At 39.0% G+C, this 13,355-nt stretch overlaps 1 protein-coding gene across 2 annotated transcripts in view; it reads right to left on the reverse strand.

Moving 5' to 3' along the window:
• Positions 1-11,035, reverse strand: part of LOC149791926 (xanthine dehydrogenase/oxidase-like) — a 320,752-nt gene extending 309,717 nt beyond the window's left edge. Inside the window, exon 1 of one of the 2 annotated variants that reach the window (XM_089970442.1) lies at positions 10,858-11,035. In XM_089970442.1, coding sequence (XP_089826568.1) covers positions 10,858-10,932 — 75 coding nt within the window. In that variant the 5' untranslated portion in view covers positions 10,933-11,035. The remainder of the gene's footprint in view (positions 1-10,857) is intronic. The other variant, XM_089970441.1, reaches the window with a different exon arrangement.
• Between the last annotated feature and the right edge of the window lie 2,320 nt (positions 11,036-13,355).

A 13,355-nucleotide genomic window follows, 5' to 3' on the forward strand; every position in this document is an offset into this window, starting at 1 on the left:
TTACTATTTTTTTAAAAATTGTATTAGTGTATGTGATTAGGATTTTTAACGTAGCTTTAATAATTTTTCAGTCATATCACTATGATGTCTACAGTGTGGCAGTTTATAGTGATGTCTAGCACTGGGGCATCATGCCACAGACATGTAGCATGATGTCCCACCCAGTCACATTATTCTGACACCAGGCCGACCAGTCCTAAAACTAACCTCTTAATGCTGAGCGTCTGGCGAGGCAGCTGTTCGTACCATTTTTGTAAGTCTTTGGTACGACTCGGCCGGGGTTCGAACCCACGACCTCCCGCTTCCGAGGCGGACGCTCTATCCAATAGGCCACCGGAGCGGTATACATTTTATTAGTAATAAATGTTTTTTTGGAGGCTTGCTTGTATTTTGCATATTTTTTTTAAAAATGCTAAATTTTGTGTAGGTGGGAGGGGTAAAGCATTTTCCACAGTAAGAACCCTTTAAATCTTTTATCAGTTAACCGTGACCATTCCGATGGCCTAGTGGTTAGAGCGTCCGCCTCAGATGCGGGAGGTCATGGGTTCGATCCCCGACCGAGTCATATCAAAGACTTATAAAAATGGTACTAACAGCTGCCTCTCTAGGCGCTCAGCATTAAGAGGTTTGTTTTAGGATTGGTTGGCCTGGTGTCAGGATAATGTGACTGGGTGGGACATCATGCTACATGTCTGCGGCATGATGCTCCAGTGCTAGACATCACTATAAACTGCCACACTGCAGACATCGTAGACATGTTAAAGCTACGTTAGAAAACCAAATCTCTCACACACACACACACACACACACACACACACACACATCAGTCAACCGTCACATGGTACGTTTGAAAAATAATAACATTCCTTGAATATCGACCTCCCTTAAGAGCATGAGAGTAAGCGTTCTTGTGGCGGTGGTGATGGAACTGACATATTTTCAATTGCACTTTGAACACAATACTGGCAATATAATGCCGGGAAAATCTTAGTTGCTCAAGAATACCTGAGGTGGTTTTAATACTCGGTAACCTGAGATAATACGAAGAGGGATTAACCAGATATATTGTAAGTTCCTCTAAAATTATTTTCCATCAGTAGAGCGTCAATCCTTTCTAGGGACTTATTAAATTTCACCCATAATATTAAATCCTCTGTTTCTTCTGATCTTCATGTTTCCCTTTGGTGGTGATGTTGTTTTTTAAGAAATACAACCAAAAGGGTGAGACAAAGCTCATGGTTTTCCATTTCCGCAAGATCACAATGTAGATTTCTACAGATAAACGTCCGAGAGATAAAGACCTTGGTATGGATTTCTACAGGTAAACGTACGAGGGATATAGACATTGGTATGGATTTATACAGGTAAACATCCGTGAGATACAGACATTGGTATGGATTTCTACAGGTAAACATCCGTGAGATACAGACATTGGTATGGATTTCTACAGGTGAACGTACGAGGGATATAGACATTGGTATTGATTTCATTACCCTATTACACTTTACCTTGGTATGGATTTCCACACGTAAACGTCCGAGAGATATAAACCTTGGTATTGATTTATATAGGTAAACGTCCGAGAGATAAAGACCTTGGTATGGATTTCCACAGGTAAACGTCCGAGAGATACAGACCATGGTATGAATTTCTACAGGTAAACGTCCGAGAGATACAGACATTGGTAAATATTTCTACAGGTAAACGTACGAGGGATATAGACATTGGTATTGATGCCATTACCCTATGACACTTTACATGGAACAGATTATGCTGAGAAAACTTCATTATTTCCATAAACATTGCGAATCTACAACAACTGAAGTCTAAAACAAGCAGACTGTTACCTACATATACAAAGGGTTTGCATTATTTTCTCACGTACAGCTGTAATATATGGTTTCGATAGTTCTTGACTTTCTTAAATTCATCATATATTTCTACCTACCTACATATATCTCTATAACCATCTATGTATTGTGCCTGTCTTATATCCAATTTTCTGCAAGTCTCATTCCGTTAAAGAAAAGAAAATGCACTTATATACCTAATATATTCAATACACGATTGTTAAATTCGGATAGTTACTGATAATTCTCCAGTATTAATAATAACCCTTATGTTAATATTAAAAATGGTGAGTAACCTCTCACTTCGTGTAGCAAGTGAGATATTAAAACAGGTGAGTAACCTCTCACTTCATGTAGCAAGTGAGATGTTAAAAAAGGTGAGTAACCTCTCACTTCGTGTAGCAAGTGAGATATTAAAAATGGTGAAAAATCTCACTTCGTGTAGCAAGTGAGAACAATGAATAAAGCTCCTCCAATATTTTTATTTATTTAGTTATGGTGTCAGGATAATGTGACTGGGTGGGACATCATGCTACATGTCTGTGGCATTATGCCCCCAGTGCTAGACATCACTATAAAACTGCAACACCGCGGACATAGTAGCGATATGAATGACATTTTTGTAAAGCTAAGTTAAAAATCCAAATCACACACATCACACGAACGTAACAATGACGTGATTTCTCTCAGGCTCTGCGACTATGACAATTACTCCAGTTACGTGCAACAATTTGTCATGTGGGAAACATAAAGATACAAGATTATGTGTAAATATCGTCCGGTGGGAAATATATACATTGGTACTGATTTCCAAACCCTGTAAACAATGAATCTCTCTGTTCAGTGTGAAATGAATGAGTCGTAATTTGAATAGCGTCAGGACCGATCTTTGCAAAACCAAATATATTGGGTATTATACAGATACTGTTTGTTCCATTTAATATTCTCGTCTTACTAAGCCCTTCGTACGCGTAAGATGTGTCTGTCTTTCCCTCTAGCTACGATAACGTTTATGGTGTACCATTTCAAAATTCGTACCAGTAGCGTACACTGTATTTGTTTTTGTATGAGGCGCCGTAGCGAACAAAAGCTGGCCCAATGAGAAAGTTGCAGATGAAATTTCGATATCGTGTGCCGAGAAATCCAATATCACTTGTTGGATCGAGACTTTAGATTTTATATGTTGAATTATACAGTGGTGGTGTAAAGTTCTATTTCCTATGTAGACGTTTTACAGTGTATTTTTTAAATTACATTGCGTTGCTTGAAATTTCAATATCATATGTCAATAATCCCTATTTCACACGTTGTATGTAACTGTTTGTGATGAAAGTTCGATTTCGAATGGCGAGAAGTTAGATTTCATCAGTTGAATTTCACAGCAACGAAAAGCAGCCACCTTGCTAATAAATAACGCGGTCCATTCACGATTGCGACCTCTGGCGACGAAATTCATAGTAATTCACGAACTGTGAATGTTAACTTTCAAACTGTAAATGCATTAAATATAATGGCGCCTCATAATTGAATTGTAACATTATACATGTGTAACTGACCAATCAGAACCCTCTGTGCATGAGTCATAGCTCCACTGGTACTATCTACAGGCGTCTGCCTCTTTCATAGCACTCTGTATTAAGACCTCACAGTAGTCACTTGTATATATTAAAGTATTGATAGTTAGAACACGACGTCTCATCTTATGTTTTAACACAATAACACAACATGGTGTCAGAAGTGGGATACTAATTATAACTGGAATAGCACATGGATCGTAAATGGATATTTTGAAACAATAACTTTACAATCCACGGAAGATTTTGCACGAATTTAAAACCTTAAAAACGTTGAAATTTCTGCATACGAACTTAATACCTTCGAGATGGATCTTTCCGGCGTGCCAACCCCTACCATGGACTGGGACAATTCCAACCTTACCAACTCATGGGCTAAATTCCAACAACACTGTGAATTAATATTTAATGGACCAATGAGCAGAAGAAGTGATGCGGTCAAAGCCAACTACATTCTACTTTGGGTAGGCGACAAAGGTAGAGATATTTTCAACACATGGACTATGACGGATGAAGATAAAAAGGACCCATCAACGCTCTTTACAAAATTCAAACATCACGTGCAACCAAAATTAAATCCGGTCTTTGCCAGATTCAAGTTTAACAATGAAATTCAAGGCTCCAGGACAATAGACCAATATGTGACTTCACTGAAACTTTTGGCCAAGGACTGTCTCTTCAAAGACGAAGACGACATGATTCGTGATAGAATTGTCTTCGGGGTATCGTCACCAAGGATACGAGAAAAACTTATCAACGAAGGTGAAAAGTTGACCTTGGAAAAGGCTATTAACATCAGTCAAAGCCATGAATATGCCCAGGAGCAGCTCCAGACCATGTCTGCATCAGCCAGACCGGAAGTACATGCGACAATTCAACGACAGACCAAGACAAAAGAACTACAGCCAAAGAAGAAATGGACCACATCTTCCAGACGGAGCGTCAACGCGACCTGTGGACACTGCGGATACAAGTCACATTCAAGCCAGGACAAGTGCCCTGCAAAAGGAAAGACTTGCAATAAGTGTCATAAACTCAATCACTTTGAGAAGAAAGTGTGCAGATCAAAAACGGTCAGTGTGATTAACAATGAACATAAAAACGAGGATTTATATATTGACAGTGTAAAAAGGGATATAATTGCTAATGGCCAGGCGTATGCGGCGATAGAGGTAGGACCTAATTTAGTTTCTACTGATTTTAAATTGGATACTGGCTCTCAAGTTAACATCATACCATCGCATATATTCAAAAAGCTAGGCATTAAACATCCACTTCAACCTACATTAAGCACATTATCCGCATATGACGGCAAATTATTGAGTACAATGGGTACAGTCAATCTCACATGTAAGCGCACTGAACGTACACATGAACTCGAGTTCTACATTGTTAAAACGAAAGCACCACCTATTCTTGGTTTACAATCTTGTATGGAGTTAGGCTTAGTTAAATTTACATACTCCGTTCAGACACAGATGTCAAATTTACAATGTAATAAGAGTACGCCCCTCACTAATGCAGTTGTTCTCAAGGAATATGCCGAAGTCTTCAACGGCATAGGTCTTTTCCCTGGGGAATGTACCATACACATCGACCCCAAGGCTACACCTGTAGTGCACCCTCCGCGGCGAGTACCTGTCGCACTTCAAGACAGACTCAAAACTGAACTTGATCGCATGGAAAACGAAAATATCATTGCCCCGGTTACATCACCTACAGCATGGGTAAATTCTATGGTTGTCGTAGAAAAGCAATCGGGTAAACTAAGGGTATGTCTCGACCCACAAGATCTTAATAAAGCAATTTTGCGTCCCCATTACCCTATGCGCACACTAGACGATATCCTACCCCAATTATCAGGTGCAAAATACTTCACCAAATTGGATGCACGGTCAGGATATTGGGCAATAAAACTGTCACGTGACTCATCATACCTCACAACTTTCAAAACCCCTTACGGCCGTTACCGTTTCTTGCGTCTCCCATTTGGTTTGAAATCATCTCAGGATGAATTCCAAAGGCAGATCGATGAGAGCTTTGAAGGTTCAAGTGGTATTGTTTCGATTTGCGACGATATACTAGTTTTCGGAAGCACACGCGACGAACATGATACAAATTTGAGAAATGTTCTCAAACGTTCCCTCGAAAAAGGAATCTGGCTTAATGAGGAAAAACTAGAAGTAGGTGTTACAGAAGTACAGTACTTCGGGCACATTCTGTCAGCAGAAGGTCTCAAACCCGACCCTGCCAAAGTATCAGCGGTCAGAGAAATGGAACCCCCTCGTAACCGCGCAGAGTTAGAAACCATTCTTGGCATGGTTAACTACTTGTCCAAATTTGCCCCAAATTTGGCTGGGGTCACCAGTCCGTTAAGACAACTGTTAGCGAAAGACGTAGAGTTTTCATGGGACTCTCCGCAAATAGACGCATTTCAAAAGGTCAAAGACATAATTACTATAAGCCCGGGACCTGTTCTGTCCTACTTTGACCCTAAGAAACCACTGACTTTGCAAGTTGATGCGTCAAAATATGGGCTCGGTGCCGCCCTAATGCAAGATGATAAGCCCGTGGCTTATGCATCAAAATCCTTGACTACAACTGAAATTAATTATGCTCAGATAGAGAAAGAAATGTTCGCTATACTGTTCGGATGCAAACGGTTCCATCATTATGTATACGCGAGAAAGGTACACGTTCAAACTGATCACCTTCCACTTGTCGCTATAATGAAAAAGCCCCTCTACGCAGCCCCACCGAGACTACAACGCATGCTTTTGCAGCTGCAGCGTTATGACCTAGAGGTAAAACATTACCAAGGTATGAACATACCCGTAGCAGACACACTCTCCCGTAAGTTTTTATCTGATACACTCCCCACCTTATCTGAAGGTATAGATATGCATGTGCATATGGTGTTATCAGCATTACCTATATCTGATCGTAAGAAGGAAGAAATTCAATCTCTCACTGAACAAGACCCCCAGCTGGTCATACTGAAACAGGTCATAATTGAAGGGTGGCCTGAAAAGAGGTCAAGCTGTCAATCAGAGATAATTGACTATTGGAATTATAGAGATACACTTTCGGTTGTAGATGGGTTAATTTTGAAAGGTCAAAAAATAGTCATACCACAAGTCCTCAGGCAGAAAATGCTAGAAACTGTACATTCGGGACATTTAGGTATTGAGAAGTGTCTGAAAAGAGCCAGAGATGTCTTGTTCTGGCCAAGAATCTCAGTTGACATTTCCGATGTAGTGTCAAAATGCTCTATCTGCTTGGAACGCAGAAGTTCTAACCAAAAGGAACCTCTCATCCCCCATGACGTCCATGAATATCCATGGCAAAAAGTCGCCACAGACCTATTTACATGGGATAATAAAGATTACATTGTTGTAGTAGATTATTTCAGTCGCTACTTTGAAGTTAAGGCACTCGCAAGCTCAAAAAGTTGCACTGTTATTAATCACATGAAAAGCATATTCGCGCGCTTCGGAATACCGGAAGTCGTTGTCAGCGACAATCAAACATGCTATTCTTCCCGAGAGTTCGCAAGCTTCGCGAAAGAATGGGACTTTAAACATGTTACATCGAGTCCCACATACCCTCAGTCGAACGGCCTAGCGGAGAAAACAGTTCAAACTGTAAAGAGAATTCTCTCAAAAGCAAAAGCCGATGGCAGAGAACCGCTTATAGGCATATTAGAATATCGAGCCACTGCTCTTGATATCGGGTTCTCACCAGCACAATTGTTGATGGGGAGACAACTCAGATCAATTCTCCCAACAACCCGCGAAAAGCTAATTCCCAAAACACCCATCACCGCTGAGGTCAAAAAGAAAATTACACTTCGCAAGAAGAAAACAAAGAATTATTATGATAAAAGTGCAAAACCACTAAAACCACTTAGGGAAGGGGAATCAGTCAGAGTTCAATTCAAAGGTCAAAACTGGGAACCTGCCGTTATATTAAGAAAACTCGACGAAAGGTCATACTCAGTTCGCACCAAAGATGGTACCATTTATCGTCGCAATAGACGTCAGCTCATGAAAACTAATGAAACACACCCCCTACAATGTAATATAAATGCGCCCTTCTCTCAGATTGAAAACACACTGTGTACAGCAGTAACACTTCCCGCAAATGCCAGTAAACCAATTTCACAATCAGTGGAATCTCAATGTTTCAGCCGAAGTACGCCTGAGCCTGCCGCAAGAAACCCACAAGATTGTCAGCAAAGCGGATACTACACACGTTCTGGTAGGCTAGTAAAACCAATGATAATAGAGTCAGTGTAATATCAGTTCCTAAAACCTGTACATATCCCGGATAAGAAACAGTTAGGAAATCCTGTACTCACAGATAAGAGAGACTCAGCTAACAGAACAGTCATTAGTGTAGCACAGTGTATGGTTTTGTTGATAAACACAGACGGTGATTCAAGATAAGGACCAGCTGTGTACATTAAATAGCAATCAAACAAGCAGCAGGATATTTAAAAAAAATATACAGTGCATTCTCAGTCTGTCACAGACTTTTATTCATTAATCATTGTAAGCATTGCTATCAAAGACGAACTTGATTTTGATATATTAATTATAATGGTTCATGATTCATTTAGACAGTTTATTAAAAGTTAATCAAACCTTTTTGTAAGAAGAGAGATGTAACATTATGCATGTGTAACTGACCAATCAGAACCCTCTGTGCATGAGTCAGCTCCACTGGTACTATCTACAGGCGTCTGCCTCTTTCATAGCACTCTGTATTAAGACCTCACAGTAGTCACTTGTATATATTAAAGTATTGATAGTTAGAACACGACGTCTCATCTTATGTTTTAACACAATAACACAACATGAATACACGGATGCTGTATCTTAATACTCGATATTATTTTGAATTGTTAAAGATTACATCGTGTAATGTTACTTTTAACACCAACAAATCCTTTCACCATTACAAAATAAAAATTCTTATTAGCACAATAAAATATCCGACCACCGCTGTGCAATTAAACAGATACAATCTATAAACTCAACATTGAAATGGAACTATCAACATAAACTATTTGAACCAATACGTCAATTAGACATTCTAGACGTATGACATTGAAATTTCAACCACCGCCGTGTAATTCAAACGACACCATCTAAAACCTCAACATAGAAAATATAACTTTCAAACCACCACTGTTTAATTCAACAGAAACAATCGAAAATCTCGACCTAGAAAATGGAACTTTTTAAGGACAAGCATTTTTATACAACAAGTAAAATTGGAATTCTGAACATATGACATTAAGATTTCAACCGCAACATTTTGACTCTACCAGCTTTTGTCCGCTACAGCGCCTCGTAGTTTTTCAAACTCTGTCATAATTTCGAAAGCGACTTTGCGATTATGGCGTGTACTGAATATCGACATCGCCTTGTACATACTGATTTTTAACCGCTATATATATAACATCCCACCATTGACCTACTTTTTAGAAAATAAATGTGCCTTAGAGTAAGCGTGTCTACCTGTGGTGAGATTACAGAAGGACCGGAAAAGGTACAGTGAATTCGTCACTAATTAATATTCCTAACTTCGTGCAATTAATGCACAAAAGAGAGAAAGAAAAAAAAAATCTCTTTACTACTTAAAGCCCTTTAACCTTGGTAGCTATTTCCCAAACCAAATATTTGCCGTATACTAAATTTATGCCTAACTTCGCTTTTTTTGTTGTTGTAAAATACATTTATTCTATGCTGTTTTTTTTTGTGCTACCCCACTTTTAATCAGCATTCGCATGTTTGATGTTCTGTGAGATAACACGCAATCAATTATATTCGGAAGGAGTTGTAAATAGCTAAGTTGAAACAGGTTTGTGCATTTTAGATTAGTTAGTAGACGCTCTTCAACTATATAACTCAGGGCCCCAAGTGGCTGAGTGGTCACCGTTACGGATCACTGCCATTTCACCTCAGTCTACGTGGGTTCGAGTCTCGGGCTCAGTTAATGTGGGTATGTGAGAAAGATTGCAGATAGCTTCTCGTGGGTATGTGGTCCTCTCTTAGGTTTTCCCGGGTTCTTCCTCCACCGATGATACTAGCCGCCATTTATAGCCTATCTTGTGCTGAAAAATGGCGTTAAAACCTATAACAACAACATTATTCAAAATTCATTAAAGTTGTAATGTTTTAGTCAGGCTTTACTTATTCTGATGTCTTGTTCCTAATAAATTTAAATTCCCACTCAAGCAAATGGACATGTTTTCAAGATTCGTTAGCCTATATTTCAGTTGGCTGGAATGCGATGGAAGCCGGGAATACCAAAATCGGTTAAAGGATGATAAGAATCGTGAACGAAACGAAGCTATCTGAACACTTTTATTCAGTATCATTATCAATATATTTTTATTCGTTTCGTTTAAAAAGGATACTTCAACTTAATTCGACTTCGGCATTCTCGGCTTCCATCGCATTCCAGCTAAGTGAAATGTAGGCCAAGGAAAGTTGAAAACAGGCCCATTTGTTTGTGTGAAAATATGAATTTATTAAAAACATTACATCACAGTAAGTAAAGTCTGACTAGAACTTATGACTTTAATTTGTAGAAAAGCGTCGTTATGGGCTGCATAGTGTGTGAGATATTCCTGGCAATTTGACCGCTGTTACGATGTTAGTCGAAATCAAAACACACTACATAACGCCGTTATTCAGACAGTAAGACCTCGACGCCCAAATCATAAATATCAAGGCCGAGGTCTTTCATTGTAGGACTATTGATAGTTGTAGATAAATCCGGAGATGAGTGCCTGATACATTAGTGCAACATGGTCATACGACGCCCATGCCGACCACTTCAAACAATGGTAACTAATTTATGTAGGATTTAGTAAAGATCGGACATAAATATTTTCATTGTGTTTTGATAGGCTCCACCCACCCCTTCTACATTAGATTCCAAAGTCGTACGTCATCAAATGTACAGCTGTGTTAGTTATACGTGGAATTTGTGAGTACAACTGAATGTCTCTTCATTCTTGTGTTGTTTGTCTGTGTAACCATCCCCCAGTTTTCCTGCATTTTCATATGTATAGTTCTTTCTTTTCTTTTTCGAGTTCTGCTGCAAACATTATAGACCTTATTTGCTGTCACGCGATGTGCTGGCAGATCCAGGTCTATGTTAAGTATCAAAGTAATCAATTCTAACAAATTGCATTGACCTAGATCTGATTATTGGATAACATATCGGGATCTATACAGATGTCAGTTGGATCAAACTTATTCACTTGCATACTGTATACGTTTCTATTCGGGTCGATTTATGTGTTTGCATAAGTGGAGAAATAAAAAAAATAATTTTAAAGTCATATCCACTGGTATTGCATTCCATATATAAAACTGGATCTATATGAGATGATAATGACCACAGTGTAACCTTACCTTAATGCCATTCACAAAGAAGACAAGCTCTGACGAAGACATTTTCTCTACCTCTTGTTCATACAGTGCCAACATCAGACTCTTGCATAAATCTGAGAGACGCGAGTTTTTATTTCACTATTACACGTGACATACGTACTCCAAACACTCTTTGAATGTCCACGTGCCAGTATCTTAGCCCTTTCGTCTTACCGATGTTAATCGATATAAAAAAACGCTACATAACGCTACACGCTATACTGAATCATAGTGGGCGTGGAGATACCTGTGCCAGTGGGCAGAATTTACAATTGTTTTTCTTTTTATTAAATCATGTTTGCATTCCGACAAATTACATTATTCATGACGTGAGAGCCTCTCTAGTGTCTTGTTTGCTTATAGTAAAAAATCGTTAGACCATCACGCTTAGAGATAAGCTAGCCTGCAAAAATGTGATTGCAACAGGTCTTTATCTAAGAGACTTGTATGAGCAAATATAAGCCGTCGTTTGTACAAGGTATATGGAAGGTTGTCGGACAATACGGACGCTTTTTCACGCAGGAGAGAAAAGAAGATGTGTGATTTTGATTTTTAACGTAGCTTTAACAATTTTTCAGTCATATCGCTACGATGTCTGCAATGTGGCAGTTTATAGTGATGTCTAGCACTGGGGCATCATGCCGCAGACATGTAGCATGATGTCCCACCCAGTCACATTATCCTGACACCAGGCCGACCAGTCCTAACACTAACCTCTTAATGCTGAACGCCAAGCGAGGCAGCTGTTAGTACCATTTTTAAAGTCTATGGTATGACTCGGCCGGGGATCGAACCCACGACCTCCCGCATCCGAGGCGGACGCTCTAACCACTAGGCCACCGGAGCGGTTGAGAAAAGAAGAATATAGAACTTGGAGAAAAGAAGTGAATGAACAAAAGTGCCTTGATTATTCATATATATATATATATATATATATATATATATATATATATATATATATATATATATATATATATATATATATATATATATATATATATATAACAATTTAAATTTCCAAACAGCAAAGTATTAAACATATTGTAATCCACATGATCACAGGACCCGCCAAAAAAAGAAAAGGAAAGACAAATGTCACTCGATCAACTGAAAACTAGACCTGCAACACCACAACACACATGACGGAAGCTGCAACTGTCCGTACATATTACATATGAACCAAAAGTCTACGTAGAGGCAGAATACTCGATTCTAAAATAAAATCTCGAGACTCAAAATCAATCGCTACAGAACAGTCACTCGAGGAACCCTTAAATTTACCCGAACAATATGGATCAAACTGAAGGTAGTTTATATAGAAAAGGCCTCGATAGGAACACAGAAAGAGAAAATATAAGAAAGAATAGAAGAAACAGACCAGGGGTTTCAGACTTTCCCACAAATCAGCCCAGCCCTAGATAATAATAATAATAATAGTAATAATGAGGACTTTGTATAGCGCCTAATCGTTAGAAGCTCTAAGCGCTTTACAACATTAGACAACACATATAAGATAAAAAACGTATATAATGATATGATTACAAAAACAAACACTATAAAATTAGAAAACATAAAAAACATGCTGAAAATATTTAATGTAGGAAACATTATTAGGTCTTTAAGTTTGTTCTTGCAGTCAAAATAAGTGAGTTTTAAGAGATCTCTTGAATGGGACCACTGTGTCTTTGTGTCTAAGTTCAGTGGGCAATTCATTCCACGTTGCTGGGCCCTGGTATGCAAAAGAACGCTGTCCATATGACTTTGTTTTCATAGTGGGAATAATGAGTATACGATTGTCAGAAGTGGAGCGTAAGTATCTTGCTGGTGTGTACACATGAGTGAGGTCTGATAGGTAGGTTGGACTAGAGTTCAACAGTGAAACGTAGCACAGAGAACAAATTTTGTGTTTGATTCTGGATCGAATGGATAGCCTGTGTAGGGTACAGAGCAGCGGGGAGGTGTGCTCTGATCGTGGTACTCTAAGTATGATCCAAGCAGCTGTGTTTTGAACTTTTTGAAGTTTCTGGAGTAGATATTGAGATTGAGATGAGATGCAACAACAAAGAGATTTTTTCATGTTTTCGCGAGTATATAGTCTTGAAGAGTCATCTAAATACACGTAGATTCGTACAAATTGTAATTCTGGTCACCAGCGAAAATCATCCAGCCACCACTTTCCTTTCAGACATGAATCATACAACTTTGTAAGTCCTTTCCAGGACCGCAGACAGAGTAGGACAAATTCATCGGGACCACAACGGCCAGGGGGGTCCACTGTTGTTTCAATTTGTGATTCACTGGGACCTATTTGGATAATTTTTCATAGTGTCCACAAATCCTGCCCGCTGCTCTGGTCCTCCCTGATGCTTTTTGTGCTCATATCTACTTTTCTGTTTTTTGGCAGGTTACTGAACTATGTACTCATGATTTTTAAACACACTATTTCTGTGAAGGGGGCTACAGGTATCAAACCTTTACAA

Source organism: Sinohyriopsis cumingii, chromosome 9 (assembly GCF_028554795.1).
Source record: "Sinohyriopsis cumingii isolate HCF-2022 chromosome 9, ASM2855479v2, whole genome shotgun sequence".
Taxonomy (NCBI): Eukaryota; Metazoa; Mollusca; class Bivalvia; order Unionida; family Unionidae; genus Sinohyriopsis; species Sinohyriopsis cumingii.